This window comes from Paroedura picta, chromosome 1, assembly GCF_049243985.1.
Source record: "Paroedura picta isolate Pp20150507F chromosome 1, Ppicta_v3.0, whole genome shotgun sequence".
NCBI classification, from domain to species: Eukaryota; Metazoa; Chordata; class Lepidosauria; order Squamata; family Gekkonidae; genus Paroedura; species Paroedura picta.
In genome coordinates this window covers 123,209,216-123,229,133 of record NC_135369.1, presented here as the reverse complement: position 1 = coordinate 123,229,133, position 19,918 = coordinate 123,209,216, and the positions used below count along the sequence as shown (strand labels likewise).

The 19,918-nt window shown below is 43.7% G+C and overlaps 1 protein-coding gene across 6 annotated transcripts in view; it reads right to left on the bottom strand.

The window, feature by feature from the left end:
* Positions 1–19,918, bottom strand: part of AK9 (adenylate kinase 9) — a 101,489-nt gene that overhangs the window by 60,691 nt on the left and 20,880 nt on the right. For all 6 annotated transcript variants that reach the window (XM_077302364.1, XM_077302387.1, XM_077302380.1 and 3 more), the window contains 7 exons: positions 17,088–17,162; positions 15,971–16,069; positions 14,149–14,288; positions 13,884–14,064; positions 11,755–11,899; positions 7,161–7,262; positions 3,877–3,948 (listed from right to left, as the gene is read on the bottom strand). In XM_077302364.1, coding sequence (XP_077158479.1) covers positions 3,877–3,948; positions 7,161–7,262; positions 11,755–11,899; positions 13,884–14,064; positions 14,149–14,288; positions 15,971–16,069; positions 17,088–17,162 — 814 coding nt within the window. The remainder of the gene's footprint in view (positions 1–3,876; positions 3,949–7,160; positions 7,263–11,754; positions 11,900–13,883; positions 14,065–14,148; positions 14,289–15,970; positions 16,070–17,087; positions 17,163–19,918) is intronic.

Genomic DNA, 19,918 nt, shown 5'->3' with positions numbered 1-19,918 from the left:
GCAGTGGTTCTCAACCTGGGGGTTGGGATCCCTTTGGGGGTCGAATGACCCTTTCACAGGGGTCGCAGCAGGGCAAGCAACTTGGCTGGGGGGGCGCCACCCACACAACAGCCTTGCGGGGTAGATCAAGACAGTTCGAGACAGAACTGTCGTCTGTCTGGAGCAGTGGAAAAGAGCAAGATCAGCATGGTGGGACAAGAGGCAGAACTCACCTGAGAAACCCCGCGGGAAAAACAATTTATATACCATGATGAACAATGGATCTTCGTGCCATTGGTCAGTTTTGGTTAAATTTATGTGAAAGAACACTTGCATAATATTATGGTTGGGGATCACCACAACATGAGGAACTGTATTAAAGAGTCGCAGCATTAGGAAGGTTGAGAACCACTGACTTAGAGGAAGAGAAAGAATCATATATGTTGCCCTGAAATCTTGGAGAAAGGATGGGATAAAATATACTAAATAAATATGAGTTGGAAGGATTATATATATCCTAAAAATATGTATCCTAAAAATATGTATCATGAAAGTGAACAATTTCAGTCTAAAAAGATGGGTAGGCAAGCCATGAGAGAATAAAACTTCTTTTCCTAGTGCATAAAATAATATATGTTTAGTGTGAGGCAAGCCTTTGTGGTAAGAGAATGTCAGAGTGCACTATCAAGATAGCCCAAACCCACCTAGCTTCCAAATGTGGAGGCCCACTAAGCAGCATCTTCAGTGATGAAATCAATTGGCAGGTAGCTATATACAGAAGATGAACCCTAGGATACTTTGGTCCCAGGCCTTATATGATTGTATGGGTCTATTTCAGCACTATGCTCTGAAAAAAAGTGGCAACTTGTGTCAAGATCTTACACCAGCTACCAGTCTGAACACTGTGTTCTGAACCAGCTCAGCCTTCCAAACTGCCTTTGTTGGCAGACTAACATAGATTGCAGTGTTGTTAGTTGCGAAGTCATGTCCGACCCATCGCGACCCCATGGACAATGATCCTCCAGGCCTTCCTGTCCTCTACCATTCCCCGGAGTCCATTTAAGTTTGCACCAACTGCTTCAGTGACTCCATCCAGCCACCTCATTCTCTGTCGTCCCCTTCTTCTTTTGTCCTCAATCGCTGCCAGTATTAAGCTCTTCTCCAGGGAGTTCTTCCTTCTCATGAGGTGGCCAAAGTATTTGAGTTTCATCTTCAGGATCTGGCCTTCTAAGGAGCAGTCAGGGCTGATCTCCTCTAGGACTGACTGGTTTGTTTGCCTTGCAGTCCAAGGGACTCGCAAGAGTCTTCTCCAGCACCTGAGTTCCAAAGCCTCAATTCTTTGACGCTCGGCCTTCCTTATGGTCCAACTTTCACAGCCATACATTGCAACTGGGAAGACCATAGCCTTCACTAGATGCACTTTTGTTGGCAGGGTGATGTCTCTGCTTTTCAGAATACTGTTTACATCTGCCATAGCTTTCCTCCCCAGGAGCAAGCGTCTTTTAATTTCTTTGCTGAAGTCTCCATCTGCAGTGATCTTGGAGCCCAGGAAAATAAAATCTTTCACTATCTCCATTTCTTCCCCATCTATTTGCCAGGAATTGAGAGGGCCGGATGCCATGATCTTCGTTTTCTTGATGTTGAGTTTCAAGCCAACTTTTGCACTCTCCTCCTTCACCCACATCAACAGGCTCTTTAGTTCCTCTTCACTTTCTGCCATTAGAGTGGTATCATCTGCATATCTGAGGTTGTTGATATTTCTCCCTGCAATCTTGATCCCAATTTGTGACGCATCTAACCTCGCCTTTCTCATTATGTGCTCTGCATACAAGTTAAATTGGCAAGGCGACAGTATTCAGCCTTGTCGAAATCCTTTCTCAATTTTGAACCAATCAGTGATTCCATGTCCGTTTCTCACTGTTGCTGCTTGACCTGCATATAAGTTTCACAAGAGACAGATAAGATGCTCCGGTATTCCCATCTCTTTAAGAACTTGCCACAATTTGTTGTGCTCCACACAATCAAAGGCTTCAGCATAGTCAATGAAGCAGAAGTAGATGTTTTTCTGGAACTCCCTAGCTTTCTCCATGATCCAGTTATGTTGGCAATTTGATCTCTAGTTCCTCTGCCTCTTCAAAATTCTGCCTGTACTTCTGGAAGTTCTCAATCCACATATTGCTGAAGCGTAGCTTGTAGGATTTTGAGCATAACTTTGCTAGCATGAGAAATTAGTGCAATGGTGCGGTAGTTTGAACATTCTTTGGCATTGCCCTTCTTTGGGATTGGGATGTAAACTGACCTTTTCCAATCCTGTGGCCACTGTTGAGTTTTCCAAATCCAGTTTGGACTACTGTACTGAATCTATCGTGAAGTCAAATGGGCCTTAAGAAGTCTGAGCAACAATAAAGCTAGTGGAGGTGACAGCATTCCAGTTGAACTATTCAAAATCTTAAAAGACGATGCAGTAAAAGTGCTATACTCAATATGTCAGCAAATTTGGAATTTGGCTATGGTTTTCCACATTCAGTCTGAGAATGCATAGGGCAAGACCTCCTGTTTGTAATTCCAGTCAACCTCCCTGGCCTCACCCAAATGCCTGGCAGAAGAGCTCCAATTTGCAGGCCCTGTGGAACCTAGATAGCTCCATCAGGACACTAAGCTTTTCCGGGAGTTCATTCCACCAGGTTGGGTCCAGGACCAAAAAGGCCCTAGCCCTGGTTGAGGACATGTGAGTCTCTTGGGGGTCCAGGACAACCAGCAAATTCCTACTTGCAGAGTGTAAAGCTCTGTGAGGGGCATAAGCAGAAACGTGGTCCCTCAGATAGGTATGACCCAGGCCGCGTATGGCTTTAAAGGTTAAAACTAAAACCTTGAACTTGATCCAGAAGCAGACTGGTAACCAGTGTAATTGTTTCAACACCAGCTGAATGTGGGCCCTCCAAGGTGTCCTTAGGAGACCCTGGCAGCCACATTCTCTACCAGCTGCAATTTCGAAGTCAAAGACAATGGTAGACCCACATAGGGCGAGTTACAGAAATCTAGTCTGGAAGTGACTGTTGCATGGATCACTGTGGTCAAGTGGTCCACAGTGACAGGTAGGGTACTAGTAGCCATGCCTGGTGCAGATGGAAGAATGCCTCTGGGTTATTTAAGTGATCTGAGCCTCCGTGGAAAGTGAGGCATCAAAGATCATCCCCAAATTCCTGGCAGTCGGTGCAGGTGTTAGTTGCACCCCGCCCAGGCATGGGAGACGTGCTGCCTGTTCATGTCCCCTTTTATCCAAACACATGACCTCCGCCTTGGAGGAGTTGAGTTTCAGACGACTCTGCCTGAGCCATCCAGCCACTGCTTCCAAACAGCTGGCAAATGTGTCTGGGGAAGAGCCCGGCCGGCCATCCATCAAGAGGTATTGCTGTGTGTCATCCGCATATGGGTGACAACCCAGCCCAAAGCCCCAGGCACATATAGATGATAAAAAGCATGGAAGAAAGTATCACCCCCTGAGATTGCCAAGGGATTCGACAACTCTTTCCCCACTGCCACCCTCTGTGACTGATCCAGGAGAAAGGAGACCAAGCCATTTCAGCGCAGTTTCTGCTCCACTACCTTCCCCAGAGTCACCAGATGCCAAACCAAACGGTAGTTGGCGGGGTTCTGCAGGTCCAGGGATGACTTCTTCAGGAGAGGACGAACCACTGTGTATATTAAATTATAAAAAGAATTCTCCTGGTATTCCCACAGGGCCATTTATGTTTTAGGGAACCTCCTTAGATGGTGACAGATAGCCACCATACACTGGCCCAAATGGTCAATACACTTCTGCTTCTTCGATTACAACCACCACCAGTCTTTCCATTACAAAAATTATTATTATATAATTGCTTCTACAAATAGTACCAGTTTTCTCTTCCATCTGGGATGTGGAAAACTCTCCAGATGACTCTTCTCTTGTAGTACTTTCTGTGGTAACTAGCATAGGTATAGAAAAGAATATGTTGAGTGTTTTGAGCAATGATTTTTTTGCATCCAATCATCAGAAGGTATCCTTCAAGGAGAACACAAACTGGCAATAACTCACAAGTGCATACCATAAGACATAACTAATAATACATACCGGAAGTACTCATCCCCTAAGAGGTGGTTGGCTGGTCACAAATTAAAAAGTTGTATTCCGGTGGCATTGTAAAGACCAACCAAGTTTAATTCTAAGTATAAGCTTTCATGTCCCTTCATACTTCTTCAGATACATTAGACTTGGCCAACCATTACATATAGGTGTGTGTGTGGCAGATAGTTGCCAAGAAGGGCTAATTGAAGTCAAGATACTTAAGTACCTGAGTGATAACTAAGAAGGGATTAAAGCAGTTAGTAAGACCTGTGAAAGAGCCTCTTGCGCAGAGTGGTAAGGCAGCAGACATGCAGTCTGAAAGCTCTGCCCATGAGGCTGGGAGTTCAATCCCAGCAGCTAGCTCAAGGTTGATTCAGCCTTCCATCCTTCCAAGGTTGGTAAAATGAGTACCCAGCTTGCTGGGGGGTAAATGGTAATGACTGGGGAAGGCACTGGCAAACCACCCCGTTGTCAGGAACCAGGCTGAGCCAAGCCTGCGGAGTCCGTGATAGACACATCCGAGATCCAACAGGTAGTTGAAAAATCCAAAGAGAGCTTTATTAAACAGAGTCCACAGAACACTAAAGCAAGCCAAGATCTTCCTAAGCAAAGATCTTGATAATAACAAGGAACAATGGGTAACCCAGGGCAGATATAAAGCCCTGTTCATAAGGGAGGGGTACAAAGGTATTTTGGCGGGAGAGCGAAAGGGCATCAAAGGTGAGTAGATTCACAGGATGCCAGATGGTCAGGAATCTAATCTAAGTTGTTACCATGTTGTTGAGACTGAGCTGTCTCCACAAGGACACTTACAGTGAGATTGATACATCAACAGCGGAAAACTCCCGCTGGGAAAAGAAGGGAGGCTTGGAGCCTACAGACAGATTTACAGGTTTATGGCCTCGGATCCACCAGGCTGGTGAGAAACGAAACTTAGATGGCGTGAATTGGGCTTCATGACACTCATATTGAGTCTGCCATGAAAATGCTAGAGGGCGTCAGACATTACCCAGTGCTTGCACAGTGGATACCTTTACCTTTAAGACCTGTGAATAACAGCAAATACTACATAGATAATAAAAGAGTTAATGAATGCATGCGAGAACCGAGTTGGTGACAATTTGTTCTTTGAGATCAATGATATAGCCAAGGGCACCCACTTGGCCCAATACTATGCTAACATCTTCATGGTCGACTTGGTGCAAAGTTTCCTAAATCCCTACCAACTCACACCTCTCTTATACCTGTTATGCACTGATGACATCTTCATTGTCTGGACACATGTTAAAGAAGCCCTGGACATATTTCACCAGGCATACAACAACTTTCATCCCACCATCAACATGTCAATGGACCAATTTATGCAAGAAATACATTTTTCTGGAGTCTACTGGAAAAATACACAATGGATGCACAGATACCACCTTGTACTGGAAACCAACTGATATGCCTCCACCTGCCATCCTAAATTTACTAAACAATTTATTGTATACAGCCAGGCTCTATGCTACAACTGCATCTTTTCTGATCCAACAGATTCACATGGAATCAGAGTTGGAAGGGACCTCCTGGTCATCTAGTCCAACTCCCTGCACTATGCAGGACACTCAATGACGAAGAGTGCTTGCATTCAAAAGCTCATGCCCTGAATATATCTTTGTTGGTCTTAAAGGTGCTACTGGACTCTGATGTTATTGTGCTACTTCAGACCAACACGGTTACCCATTTGAATCTACTCACAACCCTATCGCTCATCCCCTGTAACCTGCAGGGTTACAGGACAATGGAACCCCCAGGGCTTAATAGAGATCTCAGGTTCTTATTTCACAATACAAGCCAAATCACTCAGTTCTCACATCTTTGTTAATGCTTTTATTATCTGTATGCTAATTTACTGCTATTTTCAGATGTTACTTCTTTAATCCAATATTAGCTACACTTATTGCTCAGTTAATTATGCATCTTGACTAATTAGTCCTTCCTGGCAAATAGTCCCCCTTTAGTTCTATGTAATGGTTGGCAAACACCATTTCAATATATCTGCACAGAGGCACACAAAGTTTATACCTAGAATTAAAGGTGCCATTGGATGAAAACTTTGTTCTGTTGCTTCAGATCAATACAAATATTCACCTGAATCTATTTGGATAAAAATAAGTAACTAATGCCTCTGAGAGCAGGTAAATTCTGATATACTCTACAAAGTAAATATTTCCCATTGTAGGAATGAAGGGGGCTTCCACATCTATATTGTTTATTCTCAAAACCAGGGCAAAGTCTCTATATTTCTGTGGGTGTTCTAGATCTATTTTACAAATCAGGGCTGTCAACTGATTAAAAATACAGTCATTTAATTTTTCTATCAAGAGCATAACTTGCAGTGTAATCCTGTTCAGACTTACTCCAGTCTAAAGCCAGTAAAATTAATGGGCTTAGACTGGAGTAACTGTGCAAGATGGCCATGTTAATTAAACAACTATGCTATCATAGACATATAGCACCTTGTAGTTCATTAGTGTTAGCTGAGAACCAGCCTTGTCTTAAAGGTAAAGGTATCCCCTGTGCAAGCACCGGGTCATGTCTGACCCTTGGGGTGACACCCTCTAGTGTTTTCATGGCAGATTCAATACAGGGTGGTTTGCCAATGCCTTCCCCAGTCATTACTGTTTACCCCCCCCCCCCAAGCAAGCTGGGTACTCATTTTACCAACCTTGGAAGGATGGAAGGCTGAGTCAATCTTGAGCTGGCTGTTGGGATCGAACTCCCAGCCTCATGGGCAGAGCTTTCAGACTGCATGTCTGCTGCCTTACCACTCTGCGCCACATGAGGCCTTGTCTTAGCAGTTACCAATAAGGCATGATATGAAATACAGCAAGACAATATTGCTTAGACACCCAATTCTCATACGATTCAGGACCTTATAGGTCTTTTCATTACTGGATGTGGCAGACCTGGCAACTAGACTTTGGTTTAAAAAGAAAAGTAGAACATACAAGTTATTCCAGCACTCAGGACAATGTCTGCTTCTCCCTGCTACAGGCTTTATTAATATGAGAGAAATAAGTTACTATACCAGCTCTTTGGCTTCTAGATGTTGAAGCAATAGGTGGTTCTGTGAAACTTTTTTCCTCTTCGAAGACGTCTAATTCCTTATCCTCTTGGGCAGCTAATGCAACTGTAAGAGATTATTAATTTACATATGGATTATTAATTTACATTTGACTTCTGTCCCATATTTATTGAGCAGTTTTTAATGACGCAAAACACACGTTCGAATTTCTAAGACACTTTGGTTTGTGAATACTGTTATGTAGTCAGAAACTACTCAAATCTCACTTAAAATGTGTTTTCATGTCCAATCTGATGTTCTGCTGATGACCTTTAAATTTCTAAATGGCTCGTGACAAGCTACCAAAGGATGACTGTCACCTTCATAAATTTACTTGTGGCTTTATTCATCACGCAGCTGCAGCCCTGCTCTGTGTGATCTTCTGGGACAGTTCTTTTTGCTCATGCATCCAGGTTGTGAAATCCATCCCCACCCCCCTGAAAATTTGCTTTGCTGTGTAACCTCTAATGATCTTCGGGCTGAATGACTGGGACCTTTATTTCTCCCCTAGGTAAGTTACTGCTGGTCCTTTCCCCCCTATTTTTTTTCTAATACATAATAGCTCATTATAGCTCATTGATAGGTAGGTGATGTAAAAGTTTTGCATTTATTTACTGTATAAAACAGTTTTGTTATTATTGATATTTTATTTTCCCATTCTATATGTTATTAGAGGAAATAAAGATTTTTCTTATTTAAGCTATTTCATCTCTCATTATTTTGGAGTGTTGTCCTAGAGTAGGAGTATTTTTAGAGCACATCAGTGTTGCATAAATAGGTATCCATGCAGGAACTCTAACATGCAAAGTACACACATAAGGCCCAGCATGAATCACATGGTCAATTAAATGTAGGGTCCTACTCCAGAAATAATTATTTTTAATATGCAGTTGCTGTTTACAGTGGGTTTAGACTACAGTTAATCTGTGTAGGATGAAAATATTATTTATTTGTTTATTTTTATTTATATTTCAATTTTTATACTGCCACTCCCAAAATGGCTTGTGGCGGTTCACATGCAAGTTTCCCCACAATAAAACCCCATAAGCAATAATTAAAATCCCCCAGTTGTAATAATAAAAACCAAGTTGCAACCACCTCCTGGCGACGACATCTCCCTCCCACCTACCCTGGCTCAACAGACCTCCTGGAATAAGTAACTCGAGGGGACCATCTCAGGAGGAGCCAAGGGGGGGGGGGAGAGAGATCTTCCTTAGCCTGGCCTCAACCACAAACCTGGTGGAAGAGCTTCATTTTGCAGGCCCTGTGTAACTGTGAAAGTGCTGACAGGTCCCAGAGCTCTCCCAGAGCTCATTCCAACAGGTAGGGGCCAGGTCTGAAAAGGCCCTGGTCAAGGCCAGGCAAACCATTAGTACAATGTTTGGGTCACTGTTTTTATTTTATTTATTTTTATAATTACTTTTAGGTTAATATGTGGCTTTGTATAATTAGACTTGTTCCTGCCATTTAGCAGAAAGCTGGAATAAGAATATTCTAAATAAACGCATAATGTGATGCCTTTTTATTAAATGGAGGTAAACTATTAACCATTGCTGACTATTACCATGGATATTTTTTTCTTCTTCTGACTGACTTTATCGCTACCAAAAAGGCTGTCTTTATGGTGAGAAAATTCAATGGAACCGAATGCAATGGTTCAAAAGGGTTGGTAGAACTATCGACAAGGACCACTGTGGTGCAAGTCTGGGGGTAGGTAGAAACATGCTTAATAATCCCTTAAGGAAGTGCTGGGATAACTTGTGGGAGAAGATAGAGGATCCCTGAACCTCCCCATGGAAAGCAGCTAGAGCTGTTAAATGGGAATGGAAAGACAAGCCCACCAAGCCTCCCTGAGACAATGAAAGGAAGCAATCCAAAAACTACAGGGAGAGGATATGAGAATGGGCAGCGGCTTCAATTCCGGGCCCATTCTTCAAATTTAGCTCACTTCAGTCCATAGGCATACCTTCTAGAAGTCCTACACTGTAGGGCCTACAGGACTGCAAAAAGTATCTCCCTAACCCCACAAGATAGAGGTAGAAATTATTGGATCTGCCATGCTGTAATGATGGAGCCTTTGAACCTCCAAAATGGGTAGGGACTGAAAACTGATTAAGTCAGGAGTTACTGGGAAAGGAGTTACTCCCTGATAATTGTATCAGAAGGGGGAACCAATGCTGATGAGGTCAAACTCATGCTACTAGGATTGCATTGGAACTGTTCAACTGCATCTTGTGGAGCACTCTGGGTAGAAGTGGGAGGGAGCATAAAACAAGGCCCCCTTCGAAACTAACTGGAATGTGTCCCCTATGGAACCCTGCCCGCCATGGAACAGAATGTCTGAGCCTTGGCTGAATCTGGTGTGGCTAAAAGATCTATTTGCAAGAATCCTCACAGATGGAAGATTGGAATCAAGTGAGGGTAGTTGAGAGACCATTCGTAGATTGGTGCGAACTCCCTGCTCAACCTATCCACCTCTACATTTAGGGTCTCAGTGATATGGATTGCTCTGAGATCTATTGACAGAGAAAAAGCTGTCTCTGAGGTCCAAATGGCCTCCCTGCATAGGTGCTAAGATGTTGTTTCTTCCCTGCTTGTTCAGGTAGAACATAATGGAGGTATTGTCTGTTTGTATCAGGATCCTTTTGCCTTGGAGCATGTCTGAAAAAGCAGTTAGAAGCAAACAAAGCATTTTGAGTTCCAACAGAATAATGTGTAATGCTGTCTTGTGGGCTGAGCAAAGACTTTGGGCAGACCTGTCCTCGCAGTGCACTCCCCCCCCCCCGCCAATCTGTTAGGGAATCATTGGTAGTAAGAACCAACTCATGGTTCCAGAGACCAAAAGCAACTCCTAATTAGACTCTAGAGTCCATCACTGAAACGATACCGCTAAGGATCTTGGGATTGAATAGTATCAGGAAGGGGTATCCTTGATATGGTTAAAGCACCTTAAGAAACAAATCTGTAGCTCTCTCATATACCAATGAGCAAAGGGAACCATAGTGGCCTTTGTATAAACAAGGTGGATCTCCAATGGTTCCGTAATAGGGACTGAACCATATAGGTCCTGGTAGCAGACCCTTGGAAGGAAAGCCTTCCCTTGCTGGGCATCTAAGGTAGCTCCAATTAAATCAGCTACTCTCAATGGGATTGAAAGGAACTTCTGAAAGTTAACTTGAAGATTGAGACATGAGCAAAGATGGAGTATGCGGTCCACTTGGGATTGGAAGATCTCAGGAATAGGTTCCACTTTTAACCAACCATCTCAATATGGAAAAATTGATACCTTCTTGGAATGTAAGAAGCCATGCACTTGGGGTTAATCCTAGGAGCTGTACCCAAGTTAAAGGGTAGAACTATATACCAGAAAACCTAGGAACCATGTCAGAACCTGAGGTATTTCCTGTCCTGAGGGTGAATGACAATATGAAAATAAGCATCCTTGAGATTAAGGACCACAAACCAGTCTCCTGGGACAGTGATTCGATCACAGTGAGTAAAGAAACCATATGAAATGTATAAACCAACAAATAATTATTTAACCATCTTAGATCCAGCATTGGACAGCCTCCTCCATCACATTTTTGAACTAAGAAGAAATGCGAATGAAAACCAGACAGGGACCGTTATGGACCTCTTCAGCAGCTTCCTTCTGGAGAAAGCCCTTAACCTGAGTCTTCAACTCAGGAAAGGTATTATCTTTTGACTCAGAACCCAAGTGGCACAGAGGAAGAGAGACAAACTGTAACTGATATCCGTAATGAATTATGGAAAGAACCCACATGTCCTGGGTAACAGAAGACCAGGCAGGAACAAAGTGGGTCAACTAGTTCTGAAAATCAACTCTAGGACTGAATAATCAGAACCTCTGTTGTTGCTGCTGCTGAGAGTTGATGCCTTTGGTTGGGTTGAGCCCCTTTGGCTCTGGGGGCCTGCCTCTTTCTATTGAACGGTTGATACTGATGCAAAGGATACTGAGTAGGTAGAGATGGACACTGGGCCCTGAAGACAGGGGTAGCACTCAGCCCTTAGCTTGGTGTAGTGGTGTAGAGAGCCAGTTTGGTGTAGTGGTTAGGAGTGCGGACTTATAATCTGGCATGCCAGGTTCGATTCTGCGCTCCCCCACATGCAACCAGCTGGGTGACCTTGGGCTCACCACAGCACTGATAAAACTGTTCTGACCGGGCAGTGATATCAGGGCTCTCTCAGCCTCACCCACCCCACAGGGTGTCTGTTGTGGGGAGAGGAAAGGGAAGGCGACTGTAAGCCGCTCTGAGCCTCCTTCAGGTAGAGAAAAGCGGCATATAAGAACCAACTCCTCTTCTTCTTCTTCTTCTTCTTCTTCTTCTTCTTCTTCTTCGTCATGTGTACGTTTGGCAGGAAACTGTGGGAATGCATGATTTGTAGGGGCTGGAGTGCCCCCTATAGGAGCTTAGCTTGAAAAGGTCTTCTGCAGCTGAATAATGAAAAATAATATCTCACCTACACTTGGGAAGATATCCTTCCAAAGTGACCCAAAACACTGAGCATCTTGGGATAAAACAATGAACCTCCTCACCTTGCTCCCTGAACAGTCGTTCCATTTCTATTTTTTCCTTCACTTTGGCAATGCCTGTTGCTGTTGCTTCGACACGAACCTGCTCTATGAGTGCTGATTTTGCTTCTTCTAAATGTCCCTTGAGAAGAACATTCATATCAAGAACCTAAAAAAAGTGTTTAAGAATTAAATCTTATGAAAGGACAGGGGTGCATGTGTGTGTGATTCATCTATTGATAAAGTCTCAGTTCAAGTTCTAGGAACTCTTATGTGGTCCGCAGGTTCAACAGCTGCAAGAAAAGATCACCTTGCAAGCAGAAGAAAGCTCTGGCATACTGGAAATTAATTCCGCAGCAAAAAGATGCAATACAATTTGGAGAAAGAAGGCATTGTATTAGTGATAACAATTCAGCATTGTATTTGAGTTACAGGGCTAGCAAGCATGATTTGAGCTACAGGACTTCATTTTTCCCCGGCCACACTCCAGGAGTTAAAGTTCAAAGCCTCGGACTCATCCACACACCACTAAAGTCTCTGACTTCTTGAAGGGTTGGCTCTCTTATACGAAACTTTTCTTCCTATCTTCCCCATACTTGCTGTGCACTCTACATCCCCAAGCTGGTTTTTATCATTTTCCAAAGTGCACAGACATGCTATGGAACCTCTCTTCACAGAAGCTCTAGGTTAGTCTGTTATTTCTATGCATCATGACAAGGAAGGAATCCTTTGGGGAGTCCATCTTGGACACTGAGCAGCATCAGACATTAAGGAGGCAATGAGCAGATGACTGGGGGTGGGGCAGAGGCAATAGCAGCAGACAGGAGGAGCCTGCATGTGGCTAAGAGAGCAAAGAAACAGCTGGGATCAGCAAACCAGCTCTCAGCTGTTGGACTGGAAGGAGTCACAGCAGGAAAAGCCTTGGGAAGGACAAGAAGAGACTGCACTAGTCACTGGAGACAACAGGATACAACCAGTGAAGGTGAGGCAGGCACAAGTGGCCCTGGGGACTGAGTCTAAAAGACAGAATGGGTGACAAGGCCTGGGAGAGGAACACAGAGGGAAGACTGAGGAGGACACCCTGTGGAGTAGAGGCCAGGTTTAAAGGGCCAGCTCCCAGTCTGAGGCCATAACACATTTGTCACAGGCACCTTTCCAAGAAAGCCATTGCATACCTGCGAGTCTTAGCATGCCCAACCTGGATGGTGTGCAGCTATCAGTGGCTCACTCCTCCAGGAACTCGGGCATGATCCTGGATGCTTCCCTGTCAATGGAGGCTCAGGTCACAAGAATAGTGTGGCTGGCATTTTACCACCTTTGCCAAGCCAAACTACTAGCACCCTACTTGGCCCCGGAACACTTAGCCACAGTGATCCATGTGACAGTCACCTCTAGACTGGATTCTGTAACTCGCTCTATGCAGGCCTGCCCTTAGCCTTGATCCGGAAACTACAGCTGGTCCAAAATGCAGTAGCCAGGAGCCTGACAGCATCTGGCCCATCCTCCAACAATTGCAATGGCTACCAGTCGAATTCCAGATCAGACTAAAGGTTCTAGTAATCACCTTCAAGGCCATACATGACAGGGCCCAGTGTACCCAAGGGACCACCTTTCTGCCTATCCCCCCCCCCAAAAAAAGTGTTATGCTTTGCCACCTCAGACTGTCTAGTGATCCCAGGCTCCTAAAGGAGCTACTTGATCTCAACCAGGGCCAGAGCTTTCTCTGTCCTGGCCCCCACCAGTTGGAACCAGCTCCCGGAAGAGTTCAGGACTCTAACAGAATTAAAACAGTTCCGCAGGGCCTCCAAAAGGGAGCTCCTTCACCAGGCATTTGGTTGAGGTTGACTGGAACCAGCAACACCTCTGGGCCCCCTGAACCTCCCTCCCAGGAATCCCAGGCACCTGACTTGGACAATCACAGACCTGTTTGATTATCATTTAGTTTAATTGTTATAACATTGTTGTTATAATCTTTCCTGTTGTTTTTATTTGTTTCTATCAGTATGTAAAAGTGAGTTTGATGGACAGTTATTTCATGTTCAATGTAAACCACCCTGTGCCTCAGGGGAGGGTGGTATATACATGTAATAAATAAATAAAGATATATACACATAAAATATTCTCACTAGATATGCAAATTAATTTAGACTTACCTTCCCCATGTAGTAATTTGCAATTGCCTCACACAGGGTTGACTTCCCTGAAAATGGGGGTCCAATGACTAGCACTTTACAAGGTGGAAGTGGCATAGGTGGTAGCAGGAAGGGACGAGGATTCAGCATGAATGTGTTTAGGGCTTCCTCAGTTGAAAGAGTGAACATCTTACCTAAGAAACTAAAAAGAAAACAAAGATATGGAGCTATAGGTTTAAAGGTTTATAGATTTATTCACATTCGGACAGACTTAATTCAGCCTTACCTGACTGCAAGGTCTGGTGATCCCATAACAATTTCACCATCTTTCAAAGCCACGGGACATGCTCGTCCCCACCTGCTGCGCCGCCATCTGTATCTAGGTGCTACAAGTTTGTAACCTGCGAGAACCCGAAAAATTTCATCCTGTTTTCCAGAATGACAAAACATATGCAAACTGGGTGATGTTAAAAACCATGATCAGAAAATTTACCTTCACACAATTGCAAACACTATTGCACTGACTTTATACACCATAATTAGGCAAAATTATAATAAAGCGTTTTTAATTATTTGCTTTAGAAATACATGGAATAAAAATTAAGTTACAGAAAACAATGAACAGTAGTAAGTTGCCAAATCAGGATCAACTCTTTGGGCCTTTCTGTGTGCCATAAATATAGTGTAATGCTTACCTTCTGAAGACACCATATTTTTGGTGTTTTGCACCAGTGGTCCCCAACCTTTCTGAGGTTGGGGACCGGCAGAGCATTGGGCCGCGGGCCACGCCCACGCATCGCCCGCGCCCGTGGGCCACGCCTGTGCATCGCCCGTGGGCCACGTCCATGCATCAGGCTGCGCCCGCACGGGCGCAGCCCGGCCCTGATTCCCTCTCCCTGCCCTCCCGCAGTAAGAAGCTTCCCGGGCCGCAAGCTTGTGGCCTGGGAAGTTTTTTACTGCGGGGGGGGCGGGGGGCGGGGAGAGGGAGCCGCGGACCGGCGCCATGGCCTTCGCGGCCCGACACCGGGCCGCGGCCCGCAGGTTGGGGACCACTGTTTTGCACGACGTCGCCAGCATCCATCATCCAAGCAGCAAACCGGTAGCTACATCCTCCATTTTAAAGTGCTAACTGGGGAATTGCATAAAGTGGATTCCCCAAGCTAAAAAGTGCAAGCTAGAGGAGAGCAATAGGCAGGCCACACGCTAAAGAAATGTGCAGAGCCGAAGTAGCACTATCTCCGCCTTCAGTTCCTGCCCTCGCACCCGCCTCCCTCTCCCTTCTCCCAGTGACGGGTTATTATTATTTTTAAAAAAGAAAACTGCATGGAGCAACGAATAGGTATTAAATCATGCAGACAAAGCAAAAACAATTTTTCCCCACAGTTGAAACACAAAGCATGCCTCTCTAAAGTCCCCCACCCCCTAAATCAGGAGATTTATGCAAGGGCCTGATTCAGCAGCTTCAGCTGCAGCTCCCTTGTAAGTCAATGGCACCATTGACTAAAATGGAAATTTCAGCTTTTCTGGCTTTCCAGGGGCCTGGAGGAGTGGGAGTTTGAAGTACTGCCTCCAAACTCTCAGGGTAGCTCTGGGAGGCTCTTCCCTGACTCCACCCTGAATTTCAAAAGGACTGGTCCACGAGGTCAGCTTCCAGAGGCCCCTGAAATGGGTGCCCCATCCCTCCATTTTATCATACGGATAGCCTACCCCTTGGATCAATCCTTTTGAAAGGATTGGCTACCTGGCTTGATTGACAGGCAGAAGAGAGTCACCTGTAAAGACATGTTGCTCTCTTCAGCCATTTCAAGCAGGCATGAGGAGTGTAAAAAGCACAAAAAGGTGGCAGACTGCAGCAAGACAGCAGGAAAGTGAGGAACAGCCAGAGGTGTGATAATCTTTAATGCTATGTCACTCAGCTGGTGTAATACTATTTTTAGTGATGTGCAGAAATGCCCTTTGTCATCCTCCTGAATTATATTCTTCCAGTTGTTCTGTAGATCTGCTAAGTGCGAAATCATTTTTAAAGACTGTAATAGCTATTCCGTTCTGAGAGTCCCACACTATCACTGCAGCCAACAAATCACAACACAAGGAAGTATCAGGCTTACATTTTCCAGTCCTTCCAAAATTTCTTCCTCTGCACTTTGAAGTCTGGTTATAATAGCTCCATTTCTCAGGCCCATGGATTGAAGACGGGCTATGACTGACTAAACAAACAGCAATATATTTCATACATTACCATTTAACAATTGAATTAGTAGAGTGGAATAATACAGTCAGCAGGAATACAGGCACTTGCTTCAGTGTGATTCAAAACCATCAATAATTTTAGTTTATAGCCTAGCACCTCAGACTTGTGATCTGTTGAACATGCAATGCATACACAGAGGTCTTCTGCTCACAAGATTTCAATGGACGATTTGGTTCTCTCTGCGCATACATTCTTTTGATGAGGTGTTTAAATATGCAGGAAGCTACAGTTTTGTGTAAACATCAGAATACTCATAAAACTCTGGCTAAGAACATATATTTGTATCACATATCTATCTACATTTGCCATAATATAATTATATTATCTCTGCATACTTAACAAAACACTTGGACACCATATTTCAAACATAATAATTTAATCTATTCTTTGAAGAGGAGAAGAAGCCATGTCTCCATGGTAAAGCACATGCTGAATCCCTGGCTGGCAGCTCCACGTACAGGATCTCAAGTATAAGGCTGGAACACATCTCCAACTGAGACTGCAGATAGCAACAGCCTGTTAACGACAATACTGAGCTAGATGGACCCATTGATTGATCCATATATGTCATATTTACTGGTTAAAAATTTCTATCCTAGGTGGGATTATTAAGGCTTATAAAGCATTACATTATTATTGAGAATAATCTACCTCTGTGTATGAGAAGGCAAAGATGATCTGCCTGACCTACAAACCAGTTCAGTGAAGATTTGTAAACCTAACTAATTCGTAACTAATTTTTGGACTAGCTTGCCTCTTTAAGCTAATCATATGGACTCAACTTGTGGATAAAAGCGACAAGCATCTTGTCATGCAACTGTAGAGTGTTCATTGGCACTGAACAAAGCACAGCTCTGGCATATTTGCTTGATAAAGTACAACCATTATTTTAAGAGATATTCTTGAAATTAGAGAATGGGCTGTAAGAATGAATCAGGCTTATTTGTAATATGTCATTTGTACTATGTACTTACTGCAAAGAGTTCATCTGGAGATTTATTTCCATCAAGTTCAATAAGAAACTGGGAATCCTGCTCAGCCATTAATTCCTGAATATTTTAAAGACAGAGTGCTTTTAAAATCAGAACAGTGATTAGAAAAATATTCAAACATTGGTCTGAAGTAGCAGAACAAAGATTAAGTCCACTGGTATTGTTCTGGAAGGATATTGCATGGGATTTGATTCTATTCCCACCAAATCTAATGGCAAAACTTTCCACTGTTCAGTGTTTGAAAATGGTTTATGCAACTGGATTAATCCTAGAAACAGACACCTGTATTCATAGTGTTTACAACTGTAGTCACACTGAGAGCCAGCTTTGTGTAGTGGTTATGAGTGCGGACTTCTAATCTGGTGAGCTGGATTTGATTCCCTGCTCCCCCACATACAGCCAAATGGGTGACCTTGGGCTCACCATAGCACTGATAAAGCTGTTCTGACTGAGCAGTAATATCAGGGCTCTCTCAGCCTCACCTACCTCACAGGGTGTCCTGTTGTGGGGAAAGGAAAGGGAAGGCGACTGTAAGCCACTTTGAGACTCCTTCTGGTAGAGAAAAGCAGCATATAAGAACCAACTCTTTGAGCATTTCCGCACCCTTTAAATATAGTGTAACGCTTACCTTATGAAGTTGTTATATTCTGGCCCCTCCACATGACGTAATTAGTTAGGGGGATGCTATTAAATGTCACAAGGCTGATGGCTTGACTAGAATATCATTGTTTTTATTTTGCTTCTCAATTGTGAACTGAAGATGGGAAGATTGCAAAGCTACAGGGAACGGCACATAAGCAGGGAACTACTAACTTGCAAGGAAGTTCAAAAGCCAAAACCATGGGGCACACAAAGGATGGATTACGATTTCTCTACACTAATGCATAGAGTATGGGAAACAAGCAGGAGGAACTAGCGGCCCTAATAGAGGGACTTTGACCTAATAGGAATCACAGAAACTTAGTGGGAAAGTACTCACAATTGGAATGCTAGAATAGAGGGGTACAATCTATTCAAAAGGACAGACAAGTAAAGAAGGAGGGAGGTGTAGCAATATATGTAAAGAATCTTTATACTTGTGCAGAAATACAGGTACCTGAGCATGAAAGTTCAGTTCAGTGTATTTGGGTAAATATAAACAGAGTAGGAAAGGAGAATGGTATTATTGTGGGGATCTACTATAGATCACCAAGCCAGACAGAGGACTAGGGTGAAATACTGCTAGACCAAATAACACAATTTTCAGAGTGGGGAAACAGTGGTCATGGGTGACTTCAATTACCCAGATATCTGTTGGAAGACCAACTCTGCTAAAAACACAATCTCTATTAACTTTTTAACTTGTCTTGTTGACAGCTTCATTTCCCAGAAAGTAGAGGGAACCAGGGGCTCTGCTATTTTAGACTTTATTCTCATCAATAGGGAAGAACTGGTGGATGAGGTGTACGTAGTGGGCACACTTGGTAGTAGTAACCATGTGATTTTGGAATTTTCAATTATGGGAAAGCGAAAACCTTTATGTAGTTGGATGTATAGACTGGACTATAGGAAAGCTGATTTTAACAGACTTAAAGGTATGTTGGGTAGAGTCCTGTGGTCAGAAAGACTGAAGGAGATGGGAATCCAAGAGGGCCTGGGAGTTTCTTAAAAGTGAAATACTGAAGGCTCAATCACAAACAATCCCCTTGAGAAGAAAAGATGGAAGGAGCCTAAGGAAGCCAAGGTGGCTCCATAAGCTGCTGTCAAATGGTTTGAGGAATAAAAAAAGAGTAGGAAATGGAAGGAAGGCCTTATTACCAAGGATGAGTATAAATAACCAATAATTGTAGGGACAGTGTTAGAAAAGCTAAAGCTCAATATGAGCTTAGGCTAGCAAGAAGTGCTAAACATAGCAAAAAAGGCTTCTTTAGTTATATTTCTAGTAAGAAAAAGAGTAGGGACACTGAAGGACCACTGCAAGGACAAGAAAGTGAAATTATAACAGATGAAGAGAGGGCTGAACTGCTTAATTTCTATTGCTCCTCAGTCTTCTCTTGTGAGGGAAATAGTGATCAAGGTGGCAAAAACATAACACAACAGGGGGGATGGGAATGGTAGCCTAGGATCACTGTGGGGCAGTTCATAAACACCTAGTTTCTTTAAATGAAACAAAGTCTTCTGGGCCAGATGAACTGCATCCAAGGATACTAAAAGAACTTGCAGATGTCATCTCTGAACCTCTGCCCATTATTTTTGACACTTCTTGGAGACAAATGTAATGTTCTGCATTTAGGTAGGAAAAACCATAGACACCAATATAGGTTGGGGGAGGACTTGTGCAAAAAGGATCTAGGAGTCTTAGTAGACCATACATTGTACATGAGTCAGCAGTGTGACTCAGTGGCAAAAAAAAGGCAAATGGTGTTTTGGGCTGTATCAAACAGAGTATCGTGTCCAGATCATGGGAGGTGATGGTACCACTTTACTCTGCTCTGGTTCAGCCTCACTTGGAGTACTGTGTTCAGTTTTGGGCACCACAGTTGAAGAGGGATATAGATAAGCTGGAGCAAGTGGCACGTCTTGTAAGGTCATGTAGCCCAGGAGCACTCATGGCCAATACAATGTATTTCGCCTTAAGACAGTTCATCCAACAGATTTTTGCCTTCTTGGTTTTAAACTCAACAGCCATTGGCATGTTGACAAGGTCATGCCTATGGACTGCTCTGTCAGCTGTGCCACTTTCGAGGCCTTCAGCTCATTACTTGAATGGGTAGCCAAATATTGGGCTGAAGCCATTCCAGCAGTTCCTTTCACTTCCCTCCCCTTAGAAAGGG